The sequence below is a fragment of the Erpetoichthys calabaricus genome, chromosome 17, assembly GCF_900747795.2.
Source record: "Erpetoichthys calabaricus chromosome 17, fErpCal1.3, whole genome shotgun sequence".
In the NCBI taxonomy this organism is placed as follows: domain Eukaryota; kingdom Metazoa; phylum Chordata; class Cladistia; order Polypteriformes; family Polypteridae; genus Erpetoichthys; species Erpetoichthys calabaricus.
The window spans coordinates 1,102,468-1,123,447 of NC_041410.2; the positions used below are offsets into that span (position 1 = coordinate 1,102,468).

General features: G+C 40.1%; 1 protein-coding gene and 1 long non-coding RNA gene across 2 annotated transcripts; both read left to right on the plus strand.

Annotated features, from left to right (window-relative positions):
- Positions 1–2,589: 2,589 nt before the first annotated feature.
- On the plus strand, positions 2,590–8,074 carry LOC127526104 (uncharacterized). Its single transcript, XR_007933721.1, has 3 exons — positions 2,590–3,684; positions 4,048–4,109; positions 7,773–8,074. It is a non-coding gene; the product is annotated as an uncharacterized LOC127526104 (long non-coding RNA).
- Positions 8,075–8,746: 672 nt separating this feature from the next.
- LOC114668087 (B-cell receptor CD22-like) lies at positions 8,747–20,109 on the plus strand. The gene is made up of 5 exons (XM_051920771.1): positions 8,747–8,762; positions 11,576–11,881; positions 14,782–15,042; positions 16,781–17,047; positions 19,840–20,109. Exons 1-5 carry the CDS (start codon positions 8,747–8,749, stop codon positions 19,944–19,946), a joined length of 957 nt encoding a protein of 318 aa, XP_051776731.1. The 3' UTR covers positions 19,947–20,109.
- Positions 20,110–20,980: the final 871 nt, after the last annotated feature.

A 20,980-nucleotide genomic window follows, 5' to 3' on the forward strand; every position in this document is an offset into this window, starting at 1 on the left:
ACAGTGAGTTGGGCCTCGCCTGGCTCCCCACTCCTGACGTCACGCAGTCCCCTCTCCTCGGCCCTCAGCCTCTGTCTCCATTTAGTGCGACTATATCACTCCTGCAAGCGAGCTAGGACTCTTAAAGTGATGAAAGAAGTTGCAAAATCAACTGAAATGTTCAAGCAAGTGATAGAAAAAAATCTGATCTAAATTCGTGAAGTAGGTCTCATTTGCTAGCTAAGCAGAGGTAAGGGACTCCCCAAGGCTGGCTTGTGTCCCCTGCTCTCGGCCCACAGCGTCTCTCTCGGATTTGCGGAAATAAATCGGTACCGCAATCGAACTGTGATACTTAGCGCAATGAGAGAAGTCGCAAAATCAGCCGGAATATTCAAGGAAATTACAGAGAAAACCCCGATCTAAATCCATTAAGTAGTTCTCTCGTGAAAAGCAGACAGACAGACAGACGTTGGATTTTATATATAGAGAGATTTTACAGTAATAAAGAGAAAGTTAGAAAGAAAAGAAAAACAATTAAGATTAGGTAAGGGAATTGGGGTCCTGTTTTGGAAAATCCCGTTTAATGGAAGGCAGACAGAACTGACGAGTAACCTTTCAAGACTGAGACTTTGGTGAAATGAGCCCAGAAACTTCTCAGCTATAGCAGAAGTCCATCCTTTCCTAAAGCTGGTTCAAAAGTGACTTCTTGGGTCCATCTTCATTATGCAGTGGAAGGACCAGAAGAGAATGGACTTCTGGGAGGGGGGGTGGAAGTGATGTCAGTGGTCCTTCATTATTCTAGAGGCAGAGATGGAGAGGAAGTTAAGAATTGTGTTCCACCCGCACTCTTCACTTGGTTCTTACTTGATCATAAACCATGAAGTGTTCCCTGGGTATGTGTGTCAGCATCACCTTCCATTGACATTCATCTGAAAGCTCACTAGTTTTGCTTAGTTATATTTAATTTATTATTATTTTATGTTTTTAAAACATGAAAAGACTTTTCTGGCTTTAGTTTTAATTAATGTGTCTTACATCTTTTGTATGTTAAGTTCCTAAAATGTATTTATTTATGTACGTTATGTAAGATGAGCACTTGTGCATTAAAAGCTTATAAGCCACAGTGTCGTATCATGTCAAGTTATTTTTCTCCTCTGGCTACCACTTCACTAATAAGTTTGAGCGTAACTCTTTGATCTTAAACGTCCCCTAATGAGCTGACTGTGTCCAGTTATGGTTGCTTCCTCATGTTCTGATTGAATACACTCGTGACTCTGCTGTCCAACACTGGGATATCAAGCTGAAAGGGTTTTGTAAAGAAAACAGTTATGAAAATTTACAAGGTAGCAACGCCTTTGAAGCCATTGTAACTCATGACATTTGAGGGGGACACTGTCATGAAAGCTTATGGTGCTGGATTGGCTGGCACAAACACCAACGCAAGTCACTGAATGACTGACTATGTGTGCCCTGAGAGGTGAGTGATCAGTATGGGTGACACCCTCAGTGCCATCACAAATTGTTTGCATGATGCTTACCCAAACCAGGTAGTCTTGAAGGGCATTGCTATACATATAATCACATGGATGTACATAAATGTCAGATCAAAGTGAAGAGAGCGGGTTTCACTTGTGTCGTACATCAACATGGGGTTTGACACAAGTCTTGCATGACTTTCAGATCAAAGATTCTCTCTTGGGGTTTTCAAAAGTGCTGTACATAGATGTAAGAGCAAACATTGGGGAGGGGTAACCTTGGAGAATTCCATGAGTTGAGAAGAGCCAAAGGACAATAGTCAGGAAGCCTACTGAGATGTCTTTGGAAGTCCATAAGGAGTTGAAACTGTGGATATGCCAATTACCAGAGGTTTTATAAATATGTGTGTAGCAAAACAAAAGCCATAGATTTACAAAAGAACACATCCAGGGTGAAGTTTGATACAGAGGAGAAAATCTGAAAATAATAAGACTGTGGAATGGAAGTGGAATGACAGTCTATGATCTGATGAAACCAAAACTGACCTTCTAGGCCTCAGTCTGAGAGTTTCGTTTTGTTGGACTGGAACTGGCACAGATGGAATTAAAATGCAATCTCCTGGAGCTGTGAGGCAGGAGCTTTAACCAGCAGCCATCCTACAAAATCTCACCATACATTACACACAGCCATACTGATTCAGGTATCTCGATCAATGACTAGAATGAAGAAACGCTCACTCTGGTAAATGCCTGTGGAAAACATTAAAGCTAAGGATCTGTCAGAATGAAAGGTCTACAAAAATATTTGTTAATTACACGAAGTACAGAATCATGTTTCCGTATGAAGTTCTTAGTTATTTATCATTTATAGTGTTTCTTTGCTCTTTTTCAAGTGTAAATTAACTAAAAAGTTAAAGTCTCATTTTTAAAGAAAGTGAAGACATCTGAAATATGAAGAACCTTAAAAAAAGATCAACCTCTAGAAAAAGACGCACAGGTGTACAGAGAAATGATGTGGAAAGAATGTCTGGGGGGAAACTCACTTCACACTTTGTTAGCAAGTGTCGAAAAAGAGAACTGAAAGTGCGATCTGCAGATTAAAGGAGTCTCAGAGCATCTGCTTCCTCATCTCAGCCCTTTGTCTCATCACACTGCCCTCCACTCTCTCCTTCTTTCCATTTAAATGACAGTCGTCGCATTACGCCATTCAATGTGACAGCCGTCTTCTGCCACAGCATATTACCTTGTGTGACAGACGACCAGGAGTTTACAGAGGAAAGAATACATCAAAAACTACACACCAATGAAGAGAAGAGCACACAAATGTTGGTGAGAATTCTGAGAACTTCATCAAAGTACATGAGCCATAATGGAGTTCTGTCCTCTTGTCCATTTATAACACAACACACAGGGAGACATCTGAAGATCTCCGGTGAAGCTGGAACCAGACTAGAGGAACAAAACCACATACATGTGTGAATTTGGGAAATAACCGAGAAGGAGAGATTGACACCTCTGCAAAAACTCCAGAAGAAAGCTGGAAGGATATGTTCATGTGTCTCTGTCTGAAAACCAGGAGCAAAGAAGAAGGACAAACCAACACACCTCACATAATCAGAGGCTAAGCTAGATGAGCAATTCCACAATCCTCTAAAAATTCTGGAACAAAAGTAAAAGGAGCAACACACACACACACACATCTGCAGGAATTCCAAAATCACACCAGAAGGGGAAATTCACAAAACTCTGGGAAGTACAAACTCAAACGATAAGGACAAATCTGCACATCTCCAGTAAATCTGAAACTAGACCACAGGCAGGGACCTACAGACCTCTGAGAAATGTAAAACTTCAATAGATTGACTTCTGGTAATTCTACAATCAAAGAATATGAAGAAGAAATCTAAACATTTCTTATATGATTGAAACCAAACAACAGGGAGAAATCTACACACTGCTGAAAATCCTGGACCAAAATTACAAGGCGCAAATCAAGCAATACTGGAAACAAACTAGAGGAAGAAAAGCCCCCAAACCAACATTGGATTCTTGATCAAAACTCGATGAAGAAATCCACAAACCTCTGGGAATTTTGAAACTCATCTAGCAAAAGAAATTCACAAATCTTCAGTTAATCTGCAACTACAAACTTGGAGAAATCCCTGACTGAAACTAGAGGGGCTGATCCACCATCACGTTAAAGACTTTCTGACAGAGACGGACAGACGAGGTATGAAAGTCGAACCGCGGTTGTGTTCTCTTGTGTTGCCCTTCACACTTTAATCTTCGTTACATACTGTAATTAGCTATTGAACAATCAGGAATGTAACTGGAGTTAATGCTGATGTTAAACGTTGAGCAGTCATTCATTTTAATGCAAACATTTCTTGTATAAATAACGAGATGAAAATTAAACTCTAACATGAATGCTTTATCAGATTACTTCAGCCCGGTGGTATTTTTATTATTGGTAGAAAAAGCAGAAGTCCTAATAGCATTTTATTTTTCTTGGTAATCTGATATTCTCTTCACTAACCAAAATAATTCAACGTATTCTGCTGCTCTCATTAATCTGCTCGCTCTGACTTTACAGGCTGTAAACTGATCCCATGTCGCTCACTGGGTTTCTAATCCTACTGTTCAGCCTTTTTTACTGTAAGTACCAGCTCTTTATTCCCTTTTACTATATTTTTATTTTCATAGCAAGCCTTGGGTGTCTTCCCACTTTCTATTCATGTGTAACTTTGGCTCATTCCTGTGTGAGTGGACCCTACGATTGGCTAGTGACCCACCTAGGGGCGCTTTACACCATGTGCCCAGTGCTGCCAGTGTGGCCCTCAATTCCCAAATCTGTGCAAGTGGGTATTTCAAGTTCCTGGTTACCGTAGTGTGGCATGTATGAAAATCTGTAGAAGAGCTGCCATTTCTGAATGGAGATGATGGCCTGCAAAGGAATGCATGCATGTTGTGTGCTGAATCTTGAGTTGTGTGTTATGGAGGTGTCAACTCATTCCAAAGAGCCACGTAGGGCAAGGACGAGGACCTGTGCTGCTAGCCCTTGGCAATGTGAATAATGCACACCCAGAATGTATGTAGTGACAGAGACGGAGGTAGCGGACATGCAGTATTGACTTACTGACCCAGAAATACTCTCGTGTGAAGGAATGGACAAGCAAAGACACAACAAGCATGAACATGGCTGTTCATTTTCTGGATTGGCTTATTCCAGTTAAGGGTTCCCTGGAGAAAATTGTAGCAACATAGAGCACCACATTGCATGGGACGTGCATGCACACCCGTATTCCCTGATATTGGGCCAATTTAGAGTCACCCTCTGACCTTAGAAACATTTGGCTTAAGGCTGCTTGTGTTAAAAATGAAACAAATGAAATGGAGTTACACATAGAAGCACATAAATATCCTGTACTGTTAAATATTAGTGTTAACAGAAATCTCAGAGACAGCGGTGAGTGTAAGACAAATGGACACTCATCACTCGGCTCGGTGTCTCTCAAGTTCAGTCCGGGGGTCTCCTGTGGCTGCCGGTTTTTCACAATCATTTTCTTTCTAACTGATCTCCTTTTTTATTTCTCTTCTCTTATTTTGCATTGGGTAAACCACAGTGGTGGGATATTTATATTCGTAAGATATTTAGATGTATTTGAATTTGTTCTGCAGGTTACAATGCTTGACTCTCTTTAGTCCTTTTGTTGTATGCTGTTTGTCCGTTTAATTCCATCCTAATAATGACAGTTAACAAATAGAGTAGACGTGAGTGCAAATAACACTGAATGATGAAAAGTCACAAATACCCAAGGTCAGAGCCACCATTTAAGAACAACTTAAATGACCAGAACACCTGGGAAAAGCAGGTGAAAAGCAAAGATGACTTAAAATCTCACAAATAAAAATGAAAAACGCTAAATAATAGTGTAGCAAATTCAGTTTTGTTGTAGCAGTACTAGTACAGAGCACAGTGAGAGTCTTACTTGTATGTTCCTTATCCATCTTAGTAAAGAGTCTGTGTGTTACTGTGTCTCTGTCACTGCAACTTATGGCTCATCACAAAAAGTTTTAGTAATGAAGTCTTTGCTTGTCATTCCAATAGATGGTGTGTCACAAACACTAACACTTTAACACAAAATGGCACATAACACAGACATATAGATTGCGTGGTGCCCTGCAAACATTAATTACATTTCAAACCGTCTTAGACAGGTAGCACAGCTAGTAACCATTATAAAGAAATTCATGGAGTGACACCACAGCAAGAAAACTGGAAAATAACAACTTGCTTAATTAAGGCCAAACAACGCGATCAAACACAAATGTGTTATAAGACAGTGTGTCGGAATTCTTGAGAGAAGGAAAACAAATAAGGAGACGTCAAACCCACACCAGAATTGAGGCTGAAAACTGGCCAGAGGTCAGAACTGTAAAATCAAAAAGTATGAGGAACGAACAAAAGGATTTCATAAAACCTAAGACGAGGGCCTACTCGAATTGAAAGATAGCTATGGCTAAGTCTTTGGAGGTTTGTCACGGAGAATATGAATGCCACCATATTTATAGCATCTGAAGATGTCAATGATACGACTATTTTTTTGTTATTTATACGACACTCCAAACAGCACCATGTGACCAATTTAAACTTTTTCAGCTCAAGACAAAATAAATTGTAAACCACAGAAATGAAAATCTCATCACAAAACACTATACACTGAATAAAATGACATGCGATAAACTGCCCTAAAACATTACGCCATGGACCCCCTCAGGCCTAAACTGCGAGGGGCAGGGCTTGGTTTGGTTTGATAGACTGCTGCAGAGGTGGCCGTAGGGGCCTGCTGCTAGGGCTGACCAACCCCATGAAGGGCCGGTTACATCCAACGCTGTTACCGGTATGTGTGGACTGTATAAACTTGCGTGCGAATTTAATACAAATAATGTTGACATAGCCTCGCAGTAAGGAGACCCGTCTGGGTTCGCTTCCCGGGTCCTCCCTGCGTGGAGTTTGCATGTTCTCCCCGTGTCTGCGTGGGTTTCCTCCGGGCGCTCCGGATTCCTCCCACAGTCCAAAGACATGCAGGTTAGGTGGATTGGCGATTCTAAATTGGTCCTAGTGTGTGCTTGGTGTGTGGGTGTGTTGTGGTGGTTTGGCACCCTGCCCGGGATTGGTTCCTGCCTTGTGCCCTGTGTTGGCTGGGATTGGCTCCAGCAGACCCCTGTGACCCTGTGTTCGGATTCAGCGCGTTGGAAAATGGATGGATGGATGTTAACATACACCGGATTTTCTCATTACAGTATTCAGCTAAATTTTTGCAAGATAACATGCAAACTTTATTAAAATATAACTGGAGAATATAACTTGACAAATCCGCTGAAATGGGACACATTTAGGCGCGGGGCGTAGGGTGGTTGCCCCACTTGCCACCCCCAAACACCACTCTTGGACTGCTGCATTAAAAGGACTGTAAGTGACGGTAATGAGCACAGGATCTGCTCGTCCCAAAGGACTAGAATGAAATGAAGAATGAAATGGGTAAGGAAATAAAAGAAACTGCAAAAGTCAAGTGAAGTCAAAACCAGTAGAGCAGAGGGCCGCGCATTAGAGAGCAAACACAAACAAATGCTGAAGATTCCTTACTATCTAAGTAGCCTTTCCCTTAATAACTAATGAGAATCACAAAGTGTTTTTTTTGTTATTATTATTTTTATCCTGGACCCTTGCAATGGTTCATGGGTAATTTAAACTCACTCTGTACATCTCTCTGCTCTTTGTCTAGTTGAAGCCAAGGTCAAATGAACATGGACGCTCCGCTGCAGGATTGCCCCATTGTTGAACAAGACGCCGTAGTGAGATTTCTTAGGCCTGCTCTTGATTTCCTCTCATGTCCTAACGATGAACAATTCTGAATTTCCCTTGAGTGAATGTGGGTGTGTGCGTGAGTGGGAATGGCGCCCCTTCCAAGGTTGTTTCATATCCTTACACCCAATGCTGCCAGACATAGGACTTTTGGTTTAACAATCTTATGTGTGATCACTGCATATGATTTTTTCCCTGGTTATAATTTCACTAATGAGAAGCCTTTAAGTTCAAGTTCATCCTACTTCATGTTTCACATGCCCCTGCTTTCACTTTCCAAGCCCAGCCAAGCAGAAAACGGGACCTTCTGAGTGGACAGATGTTCTTGTTTCTTTACATGACACATCTTCTCAGTGATTTTGTCTTCAGTGTTCCATCAAGACAGTTACAAAATGGTAGAGCTCCTTTTTCAGTCTAACATTGAATTCCAGCTTGTTTCTCTTGATATGCAGGTTCACTTGGTCAGGTGTACCATGCCAAAATGCCTTCAGAGATCCAAGCTCTGACTGGCTCCTGTCTGGTGATCCCTTGTACCTTCACCTCGCCTCAAAGACACTCTTATCTAGTTGGCATCTGGAGAATGAACCATTACTGGTTTGGGGTGGATGTCTTCAAGGAGAGCCAGTCACTAGAAAACTGGAGTGGCCTGAAGGTCGCCATCATTGGTGACCTGCAACTGAGGAACTGCACCACACAGCTGGACAGGATCAGACTTGAGAATCAGGGGGTGTATTACTTCAAGATTGAAGAATATTATTATAGTCCCCCGTTCAAATACAGCTTCACTGAGGGAGTTCATATTAATGTTAAAGGTAAGAGTGCGAAGGGTCTGACACTGAAAGTGATATAACAAATTCAATTAACAAAAAGTCAAAAAACATACACCATGAAATCAACTGCATCAATAATAAAACAAAGATATAAAGTACTTAAGTTTAAACTATACAGAGTGGGAAGGCACAATTAATTGACTTTCTAATTTAGCAGAGAGAGAAGATGATTGATTTCTTATTGAACATCTGTGAAAATATTTATGTCACTCACCTATCCGCAATACAGGAATGAACTGCCATTGTGCCAGATTCTGTGGTAATACGAACACCTCAGATGGCTTGGAGTTTTATAGCAATACGCAGTTCAATTACTCCCAGTTCACCTTCATGAACCGCACTTCTTCCTTTATGAAGGAAGGTGAAACCATCCCTCAAGACCTCAACTAAAGGAATTGAGTTACCAGGCCAGGCTTTGGTAATTAGATAGAGATGTAACCATGCATGACTTAGTGTGTTGTATTTACAGCACATTTTTGTGCACAGGATGTAGCTCAGATTGGTTAACAACACATCACAGAAATAATGGCAAGAAAGGATAAAAAGATACATGAAGTAAGAATAATGATGAAAAAATAACAAAAAAAAAAAACAGTATGGGCTTGCACAAAGGTAAAGCTCTTATGTATAGTATTGTATTCTGTGTCTCTAAAGATGAGTACACTGGTAAGGCAAAAAGACCACCTGACTAGCCCCCAGTGGGCATTCACCTAATATAAATTAAATACAGAGGTGGTGGTGGTGGCGCAAAACACCACCGCAGGAAAATGAGAAAAGAAAGCAGATTGCAAATTCATTGAAGAATACAATCATTCTAGGCGTGTATAGTCTATTAGGAGTAAAACTAAAATGTAGTTACAAAAAAATAAAAATGTAAAAAGTGGGTTTTTTAAGAGTTTTGTTTCCTTAGTTGTACTGTTAGGTGTCCATTACAGTAATCTTGCCAACTAAAAATAAAAGTGTCAATTAATTTCTCAGCATCCTGCATTGTTTTATAAGGGGCCTGGGACCTCATGTTTAAACAGTGCGTACGTGCAAAAATGCTGTGTATGCCCGTTTCCACGCTCACATCGAGGTGTTTAAAAACTACATTTGGTGTAAAGCCACACACATTTTCAAGGCAGCCACGGACAATGCGTACGCACGTTTCTGCTCGACTTTGTGAACAGCCGGCATCCAGCGTCACAGCAGTGCTACTGTTTCTGTGTCGTTTCCCTTTCATTTTTAGATTTGCATCCATGGTGCAGGCTTTATCAAATGCACCAAAATGAATTGCATATTGTTTGCTATTCGCAAGGCAATTGATTGTAATCATTCTCTAACAAAATAATGTGCATGGAATGGCCAAAGTATTTCAACTACAATATCTGCTTTTTTAGAAGACAATGGAAAAATTAGAAAAGAGCGCATATTTATAGATGATGATGATGATGATGATAATGATAACTGGCTTCTAAGTCAATTTCAATTTCCAAGAGCTGTCTTCTTGGAGCTGTGTACTGTTAGAATAGTAGGATATATACCTTTCTATGATGAAATGCATTAAAGTATGTATATTACATTTTACAGATAAATTAACTACTTTAAAATAATGTACACCATTACTAATTAAACATGTGGGGGCATGGTGGCACAGTGGTAGAGATGAGCTGGTGCCCTGTCCAGGGTATTGTTCTTACCTCACGCTCTATGCTTGTTTGAACTGGCGTGACCTTGGATGGAATAATTAAACATGTATAATGAGCACTTTTCAATGTTCCTTAAAAGTTTTGAAGAATCGCCATACTAAGCCTTCAGCTGGCTTTACATTTATTTACAGACACTTATTGTGTGATGATTAGTTACATGGACAAACAAAGCAAAAGAACAGGAATTGGAGGTTCTGCAGTACTGCTGCAATAAGTTATTCCATCCAGAGTTGCACCCGTCCCAGTACCCATCTTGCAGGAGGCAGGAACAATCCCTGGACGGGGCACCAGCTCATCACTACTGCTGCACCTCCACAGGTTTAATACATGCTTTAATGCATTTCATGATGAAAATGATATCTGGTATACAACGTAGTATTCTAAAATGTTCAGAGAGCTGTAATGTCATGAATGTAATGGATTCTGTGTAGCGATCACTGCCTGCACGCTCCTGTCGGTGTAAGTGAAAGCCTATTTAAGAACCACTTAGCGATTAAAGACTATGTTGGGGGACACTCAGTATACAAAGCATTTAATGTGCTACTTTAGTTATGATGGGGTTTGTGAAACTCTAATAAATTAAACAGGAATTTTAATGATGAAGTTTACAACGTTCTACTTTAATACAAAATAAACTACAGCCCCCATCTCTGGCATGGAGTGACACTCTGAATGGGACAGTGTTCCAGACTGTGCACACCGGAATCAAGGAGAGTCGTTCTGTGTCATCGCTCCTCACCTTCATGGCCTCATATCATCTCCACATGAAGGATATCACATGTAAAGTGTTGTACCCAGTGGAGACTGAGAAGAGAAGTGTAGCGCAGAGTCTAACACTTAATGTCTTGTGTAAGATGAGTTCAAGTCTCTTCATTTTTGAACAGACTCAGAGAGATTAAAGAGGAAATTTCAAGAATTAAAACTGACATTTCAACTTTAATCTCAACATAGCCCTTTTTTCAGACAGTGTGCAGAGACTCGCCTTACACTGTGTGACTTTCTGAACTTAAACTTTTCAGTGCTCCCACCACGCTGTTCCACTCTATCAATGTCCTTTTGTTGCTTATACCACTGCTTAAGCCACCCAATAGCATGTTTTTCCTTGCCTCCACTTCAAAGAGCACTTCCATTTTGTATTTGATGAAATTCTTCTTTTTCACATGTACTTTTGCCATTGTCTTTTAGCAAAACTCTGAGTGGAAGGGGCTATTTATATTGATTTGCATATTCAAACGGGTGTAATTCTGAGAGGAGTCGGGTTGGGGCTGGAAGCCCATGCATGTGTGTTAAAATTCACGTTGATTGGGATTTATAAAGAAAAAGTGTGTGGAAGTTTGCTCACACACAGTTTTATGCATTTGAATTTATTTGAGCATACGCACATTTCCAGTTTTGTCCGTACGCCGTGTTTAGTGTTAATTCTATGCACTGCGTTATACATGAGGGCCCTGGTGTTTGTAAAGATCCTTGAATGACATGAATACAGTCGTAATAATGTGATTAATATGTGATTTAAGGTTTAGTTTAGAGTCCATGATTTCACCTAAATTTTTTATTTCCACCTTGACTTCTAATGCTAAGGAAACAAGTTTATTTCTCAGACCTTCATTATTTCCATTCGTCAAATAGTTCTATTTCCAAGCCAACAAATGTTTGTCAAACAATATCATAATGTTTTTGTCTTCCCTGAAGATATGTTTCTGATATGTTTTTTTTAAATGAATTCTTGTCTTCTAGACTCTCCAGAAAGGCCACTACTGACTGCAGGAAGCCCAGTAAAGGAAGGAGAATCTACCAGTCTGACATGCAGCGCTCCATTGTTCTGCCCCAAACAACCCCCCTCTCTGGCATGGAGTGACACGCTGAACGGGACAGTGCACCAGACTGTGCACACTGGAATAAAGGAGAGTCGTTCTGTGTCATCGCGCCTCACCTTCACGGCCTCATTTCATCTCCACATGAAGAACATCACCTGTACAGTGTCGTACCCCGTGGAGACTGAGAAGAGAAGTGCAGCGCAGAGTCTAACACTTAATGTCTTGTGTAAGATCAGTTCAAGTCTCTTCAGAGAGCTTCATGTTTATGGCAAGGCCATTATGGGATTTAAAGCTTTCATGAAAGCAGGCCAATCATCCCAATTCACCTAACTTTTGTGTATAATATTCTCAAGTTGAGATCTGAAGTTCCTAAAGTAGCTTTATTTACTCCTGTACTGGATCATCTATTCCATGCATATCAGATCCTCTTTGTGAAAAAATATTTCCCAAGATCTGTGAGAAGTTTACCCTTACACACTTGTGCCTTCCGATTCTTTTCAAAATACTCATTTCAAAGAAACACCAACATCCACACTACTAATTCCCTTCATGAATTTAAACATTTACATTCATTTGCCTCTTAAAGTCCACTTTTCTACTCTGACAAGATTCAACCCTTTGGCTTGGGCATAGAGTTGTGATGCCCCTTTGGCACCTCCCAGGAGTTTCGGCCACACCCCATTAGGCCAACATCCAAGGCACACTGAAAGGATTATCAGCCTCGGCTAGTCTGGTGTTATCTGGGAAATCCCTTGATGTATTGTTAGAATCACAAAAATACTCCATCCCTCTTTACGTTTCATCTTGTGTTTTTCATTTTCCTAAACTCCCTCACTGTTGTCCAGTCTTCGTTTTCCTTTATTTTTGCAGTTTCACCCTCTCCCTCCTTTCCTTAGCCTGTCATCTGTAGTGATGACAGCGTATTATCAATCTGGACTCTCAGATGTTGTGGTCATTTTCACTGCAGTTACCGGAGTGTCATATTTAAGACATCTGCATGTCATCAACATGCTTAGCTGCTGTGTTCTTTGACCCAAAAATTTCTTGTATTTTATCATTTTTTTCAAAGAATCCATGGAAATGCTTATAGCTAAGGATAATTTGGGACTTTCACTTCTCCTTCCGGGGTTTTTCTTTTGAAATTCCCTTTTTGGTTTCAGTAGATTCTGCTAGGTCGTATTTTTATTTCCTAGTTTTGCTTGTCACTGTTTGAGTAATTTCTTTAGTTTTTTTAATTGAATTATTTAGACTTTCATTTCTTTTATTTTCAACAACAACAACATTTATTTATATAGCACATTTTCATACAAAAAAAGTAGCTCAAAGTGCTTTACATAATGAAGAAAAGAAAAATAAAAGACAAAGTAAGAAATTAAAATAAGACAACATTAGTTAACATAGAATAAGAGTAAAGTCCAATGGCCAGGGGGGACAGAAAAAAAAAATAAAATCTGTAGGGGTTCCAGGCCACGAGACCACCCAGTCCCCTCTGGGCATTCTACCTAACATAAATGAAATAGTCCTCTTTGTATTTAGGGTTCTCACGGAAGGACTTGATGATGATGGTCATGCAGACTTCTGGCTTTTAATCCATCAATGTTGGAACATCACGATGCATGATTTGCAACTCAGATTCTTTCAAATTAAGCATTCTGATGTTTTAATTTAAATGAAATGATACATGAATTAAGTTAAACTTTTATTGAGTATATGATACCCTGGTCTATCAAGCCTGGCATGTTATTCTATTGTGAATGCATCGCCGTATTCAGAGTTCATCCTTACACTGAACCTCCACTGCCCACTGCTCACAACAACCTCAATTTATCGGATCTCGGACTCAACAAGAAGTCACAAGTGTGGCACACATATGGTATGCGGCCTCATGACAACCCCAGTGTGCCTCACAACAGCTGAACGACTCCAGCAGTTTAGGAGGGCTGCAAACATCAGAACCTGTCAAATTGGTTAAAGTCGAGGGCCACCCAAAATACAGGCACTGTGTGGCATAACATGTTGTTAAGATTTAAATTCACAGAGGCAGAGATACAAGTGAACTTTTAAATGGATGAAACTAAGAGTCGTCAAACAAGCAAAGGTCGATCACTTCAGCCAGAATGAAAATACCAAATCATAAAGCAGAATTCGGAGTCCTAATGGAAGCTAAACTGAAAGTCCATGTGATTGTCAAAATTTTGTAGATCTTTTTAATGAAAATATTCTCTCAGTTGTCCTGCTAAGTACGTTGTTATAGCTTTTAGGCCTGTGTTTTTGTTTTTTGATTTTTTAATTTTTTTGTTTAAGTAATATTTTATGGATTTTCTTTAAATGTGATTTTATTTAATTCCTAAACACATAGCCTTTGAAACACTGCTAAAAGTGTCATTCATGGGGGAAAAAGAATAACAAAAGTAAGGAATCAGCTAATACCTCAGCGGAGAACTGAGGCAAACAGGAGGATTATACGGGTAGCTGTAGATTACACCTGAAGGTCCTCATTGCAACTAAACGAGGAAAGGGACAACCTGTAAACATTATAACAGAGGACAAGAAAGGAAAGGGGGGAAAATGAACACATTTACAAATATAACCTAACAAAATAAAGATACAGTCCTAACAATGGTAACAACACTTTGACATCACCAGTATGGACATATTCAGACTTTGTGACCTGCAATGAGCGTCACTGACATTAACAACATGATGACACACAAAATGATATCACACAACTACACGAAAGGACGTTTACAACCAAAATAATTATTTTATATAACAAAAGTACAAAAAAGTCCAAACAAGTTCCTAACACCTCCCTATTTTCAAGATCCTCACTATTTACAAGACTTAAGCATCTCATGAGTCTGCATTTCTCTTAATTGATCAGACTCAGCTCCTGATGTGGTCCACAAAAAGATCCAGAAAGGCACTAGAAGTTTGTCATCTCACTGGCTCAAGTGAAGACACTGAATCCAGCTGCTGCAAGGAGCTGAACAAGGACTGATTTCAGTTACTGTGGCTGTTGTGCCATATTTATACATATATATATATATATATATATATATATAGCATTCTTCTTATTTTTTGAGCTTTTAATTAGGCCTTTTAATGTTTTTTCTTTTTTTTTAGATGCTCCAAGAGAAACATCAATCCACCATACTGACCAAATATTTATGGGGCAATTGTTAACCCTCACCTGTAATGCCAGTGCAAACCCAACTGCCAACTTCTCCTGGTTTCAAATAAATGGAGCCTCAGCCTTGCTGATAGGACAGCAACAAGAAGTGACCCTCGCATCAGTGACCCCTGGTGACAGTGGCCGGTATTACTGTCAGGCAGAAAACCCGTATGGAAAGGACAACTCAAAACCAGTCATTCTGAATGTGCTGTGTAGGTAAACAAACAAAATACACTTTAAACACGGCTTAGTTTGCATGGGAATTTAAAGGTACACAAACAACAAATTGCTACAAAAAAGCAAATCCATTTTGAATTTGAAGAAGAGGACGCCTCATTTGACTGTTCCAATTGAAGGGCCTTTACAGACATGTCAGTCTGTTCTGGGTTTGATTTTTAAAAGGTGCCTGATGTCACCTCTGGTTAAACTACTCGATTCTTGTCTTTTGACAATTTTATTTTGTGTAGTATTGTCACACACACAGAGTTCAGTGAAATTATTGCTGGCACATCAGACCAACATAAAACAACATCACCACTCGCCACTCGCTGGTGCCAAGCCTAACAAGAAGCTCCTAAAATACAGAACTTCACTGAATAGAAAACACAAATCAGGTTAACTGATGTACTTTTACTTCTGTGCCCACCTGTTCAGTTCTGTTCCAATTTCTGAATATCTTTAGAAAAAGTTTCTCACTACTATTGTAGAATATTTGTCCATACCCTATAGTTTAGTTATTAGGAATACAGTTTTCCAAGCCTTGGTCAGTGTCCTCTTCCAAGATATATTAGGTGTTGTGTGAGCGTGCTATATAAATAACATTTATTATTATTATTATAATTATTATTATTGAGTCATTTTCGACAGATGTTTTTTTTCTACTGCTTGTATGTTTAACATAAAATATTTCCATAAAGCAGGATGAGACCCTTAATTAAGAAGTAGACCCCATGTGCCTTAATTTGTTTGCCTGTAGCACATGAGGATTTTTGAAGGGCCTTTGAGCCAGCGTATGGTTGCGGTGGCATTAGTTGGCTGTCCTCTAACTGTCTTCATCTGCTCCCTTTTGCACTTCCTTTTTGGTCTTCGGATCATTTTGTTTAATTTAAGTATTCTTGACTAATATATTTATTAGTTTCTTTCTTTCTTTTTTCTAGTTTTGCATCGATTTGGTATTTAGTATCTAGTACGTTTGTGACTTGTTCTGCTGTTTTCAGTCTTTTTTGTATTCTTTAAGTTTTTTAACTTTACATTTTGTAATTTATTTCTTTAACTTCCGTTTGAATTTTGTTTTCTTTTGGGGTATTTTAAATGTTTCATATATTTCTTTATTTTCCTTTACATATTACGTGCTTTTTGTTCTCTAAAATAGTGGGAAGTCAAGCAAAATGACCCCTTTTATTGGCTAACTAAAAAGATTTTGAAGCAACTCAGGCCCCTTCTTCAGGCAATTTACTAAAATAGTAAATGTGACATAAAACACATCCAAATGGGAAGACACCCCGCAGAAACAACTCCCTCACATAGTGGTGGTAATCACTTTAATATGTGGTACTCTCAAACTCCCTTAATCCAATTTAATATCATGTGGGGTTCTCAACAACGCTGGGCACACAGCAGATAATGGCCCTGGGCAGGTCACCAGTCCTCGCTGGTCCTACACACACACACACACACCCACACAAAAGGACAATTCTGAATCACCCATCAGCTTTACAAGCAATTAGGGATGGAGAAGTAAAATTCCATGCAAAATGCATACAGAGAAGGACATGGCATAGAATTCAAACTGGCAAACTGAATCCACAGGGCAGTGATGCTACTGACTGTGCTGCTATGCTGTTGATTTTAGTATGTGATATGTTTCAATATTTTTGCAAACCTTTTTCAAATTAACTAATACCTTGTGCAATTAAAACAGAATTATTAATTACTGTTTGCCTTTTCTAGTTCCCCCTAACAACACCACCGCCAGCTTAAATTACACAAGTGGCATAAAGGATGGTGACCCAGTAGCGCTGATCTGCAGTTCCAGTGCCAATCCAGCTGCCAACTACTCCTGGTTTCAAATAACTGAAGCTGCCATCTTACTGGTGGGATCAGAACAGAGTTTGACTTTCACAACAGTGACCCCTAGTGACAGCGGGAGGTACTACTGTCAGGCACAAAACTCACTTGGGTTGGAGAACTCAACATTCGTATTTCTTAATGTTCTCGGTAAGTGTGTGCCAGTTCTTGTAACGCCAGTTCTTGCTGTTCTTGTGCCTACCAGTGACTGAATGGGTGTGACAGAGTCCTGTATGTTGTTAGTGGTGAGCGAATGAATTGTACTATTAAATAACTTCAGATTTGTGCCATCAGTCAGCATGGGGGCACAGTATTTATCACACATCCATCACTTGCTGGACTAATAGTTTCCTTTTCATGAATAACAGTGTGTTTTGGAAAAGGTTTAATTGTTAAACTGTGATATTTGCTAAAAAATGTAAATAAGAACTGCTCATCAACATCGCTATCATTTCTTTTCACTCAGATAGGAGAGATAATTTAACATCAAGAGAGATGAGTAACATTGGCCACTGCCTTATAAGGGGGTCCTGGTCAAAGTTAAATTCAGCGCACCCTGCTATTCTATCCTGTGGTAAAAAGGGAAGATTACTTTGATTTAAGTGGCCAGGAGAAAGAACAGAATTAGGAATTGTGCTAAGTGTGGAAACCATTGAAGTTAGAATATCTAATCACCACAGCGAAAATGTTAGCCCGACTACGAGGTGAAACCCAAAATGAAGCACCGACATGAACAGCAAGTCTTTTAAGGAATTACCTGCAATTTTGGATAATAACAAATTCCTGTAATCCTTTCATAGCCAACAACATGACAATGGCACACAAAGAGCCCCAAAATGGCAGCATGCATAAGAAATGATAACGACGTCACAGTGAGATGTGAACCTGAACTGAAATGACAGAATCAGGTGTCCCACAACGAAAAACTACAAAAAGAACTCAAAACTCTTATGGCAAAAATAAAATTATAAAGGAACCAGATTGTAACAGCTGCCATCTTAAATAGGACAAACAATGAGGTCTTATGTAGAATTCCAGTCATGTGGCCAGCAATGGATGTGACAACCACAAACAGTAAGGCCACAGGCCCAAAATGGTCCTGAAATAACATAATGAGAATAATATTAAAATAAAAACTGATCGATTATACAGTCAGTTCTCATTATCCACTTGGGTTGTGTTCCTGAACAAACCCGCAGAAACAGAAAGAAGGGATACTGAAGCATTGATCCTATGGGGAACATGAGACTCGAGTCCAGTGGACCCTCTTCACAATGCACGTTTTGCTATCTGTTACCATAAACACATAATTTCATGTACCAAAAATCAACCAAGCTCAGCCCAATGAGTCCCACCCCAGGTTCTGTCCCATGAGCACCCTGCTCATCCTTCTCATGCAGGGAGAAGGCAGGCCATGTCAGGACCAGGAGGAGGAGATGGGTAGGGTAGGTCTGCCATCCCTCTGCTCACACACCCTCAGGCCTCAGTAATGATCACCTATGGAAACCTTGTAATGACTTTTACTTTCTCATGATACTTAAAATCCATCGTCTTCTTGCCGCTCCTCCAGAGGCCATGAGCGGCTGCAGCAGGGCTGATCTAAGGACCTCAATTAACCACCCAACCACTACTAGCGACAAGCAATGTGCACAAAGAGCAGGGACTGAATCAAGGAGAGCTTATGATGACGACTTACTGGGAATTCCTCATTCCTGGGCCCCAATCCCCATCACAAATTGGGTTTCACAGCTTGCTTATTTTGCTTCTCGCTGCCAGGCAGACACATGGTGATCCATTCTGTGAAGCACACTTGCAGCCCTGGTTATCTGGGGGCATCACAGACCTGTTATTTCTCAATCTCAATATTTGTCTGCTGCTCGTGACCATGAATAGGTGCGATTAGATCACGAATGTTGCAAAATGGCGTATATACTTTTATAACAGGGGAAATGACGAATCAACAGAACAGAATCTGCAGATAGTGAGGATTTACTGCATTTAGTAAAGCAGTCAGAACAAAAAACAGATGCGCCCATATTTAGTTTACAACATAACAGGAAGACAGTAAAGCTGAGTTGTGGCCAATCAGTTCATCTCTGGAGACATTCATGCAAACACCTACCCTCGTGTGTGTGAGGAAAACTGAGAAAAAGTCCAGCAGACGACTGATTGGTAGTGCGGGTTTTCCCATCGTGGAGCCACAGGTCAAAGGGATGCCTGAAAGGTGTAAACAAGTTGTTGCTGGGTTTGGGTGAAAGTTGTCATTGAAAGGACTTTCTTAAATTGTGTCAGGCCTCACGTCATCCATTGCATATCCTCTCTCTGAGCTGCTGGACACAAAATCAAGACACTGGATTCGGAGGGTAGAATACAGGCATCTAAACCAGTTGAAATAAGGAGACCTCCCACCCCTCAGCAACATCCCCACTGTGACCAGTCAGGATCCTAACGGTGAGGGCGACTTCTTTTTGCAGCGAGCCCTCTCAGTTTCAGTCTCACTACCCTATGTCTTTATGTGCTGCTCTTTATGGTGGGAACTTTGTCTCCAGCAATGAACTTGTCCATGTGCTCAACGGCCACACCAGATTATAAACCAGCGAGTGACTCTGCTCTCCATAGACGTTAATGAGGATCCTGTGGGACAAACTGAATTTCTTTTGCCTCCTGAAAGTGAAAGCTCTAACAACAGACAGGTGGTGTTGGAGGAAACTTGTGGTCCTCAAACAACTTCAAGTTAGTCACCCGGCACCCAACCATGTTGGTCCACCTCCAGGATCAGCTCCTGCTTGACGCACCATGGTGCTGATATATAATTGGATGGACGGATGGATGAATATTTTGTCTTTGATAAAAAAGCTCCACCATTTAGTGTTAGTTAAGACTCTGCAAATTTCCAAACTGTGAATTTATTGAATTTTTCATTTACTAATTTGTTTCTTTAGCAAATACGAAGACAGAAAACTCCATCTCATTTCTAATCAGTGGGATCTGTGTTAGCGTTGTGTTTTTTCTGGTGGTCTTATGTATGGTTGTAAATTTAAAAAGGTAAGTTGGACCCTAATACTCTATCAACTCCTGTCACCCTGTGATTTACTCATCATTAGGACCTGCTTATTGTAATGTAGCTCAACAGTAGGATCAGGGCCTATTCAGAAGACATGAACAAACCTCCAAGTCTGTGGTGGGACAAACACACTGACACACTTATGTGTGTGGGGAAAACTCTGATAAACACAAGGAAAAAATTACCAAGTCTGCCAAAATAGCATCAATGACAGGATTTAATTTGTGCTGCATGAGCATTCGCCCGTGTGCCACCAGGTCACCCATTGACTTATTTTCAGATCCATTTTTAGGCTTGTCATAATGCTCCTGGCCTATATCAGTGTTTTCTAGTGTAGCAACATTGTTTTTCCATGTAATGTTTTCACGACCCACCAAAGTATTGTCAAAGTAAGGAAGGGATTGAGTGTGACTGTCACAGCGGTGACCCACCACAGCCCATTGACCTACGATGACCCGCTACCATTCAAAATAATATCAACTCGCAATCCACTGGGACCCAGAAGTGAGTTACGACCCAGTGGCTAAGAAACGCTGCTCTGTACTACCACAATTCCTCACTGAACACAAAATTGTGACAAATATTAACAAAATCATTCTACTGGTTCCATGTGGGCAGACGGACAAACAGACATAACATTATATAAGTGCAGCCCTCCCACTGTTGAAATGGCACGTTACTTATGTCATAGGATGAAATATCACTGGTGGGATCCACATTAAACACAGCCCATCAAGTTTAATCACCAGTGGGTCCGATGAAGCAATTTAGCCCTGGCCTTGTAATATTTCAATGTAATGCTTTGTAAACACTAACCCTTTTGTTAATTACACAATATGCCTCTTCGCATTTATGCACATACAGATACATTTAATCACTTATTTGTATGCAACCAGCATGTAAGTACTCCACACAATCAAGGATAGGAAACAATACATAAATAAATAAATAAATAAATAAATAAATAAATAAAACACCTTTATTAAACACACCACTCAAGAGATACTTATCTCAATTAC

Coding starts and splice junctions, on each gene's coding strand:
- LOC114668087 (XM_051920771.1), top strand. Junction 15,043..16,780: donor AGTCATTCTGAATGTGCTGT/GTAGGTAAACAA, acceptor TGCCTTTTCTAG/TTCCCCCTAACAACACCACC. Junction 17,048..19,839: donor CGTATTTCTTAATGTTCTCG/GTAAGTGTGTGC, acceptor TTGTTTCTTTAG/CAAATACGAAGACAGAAAAC.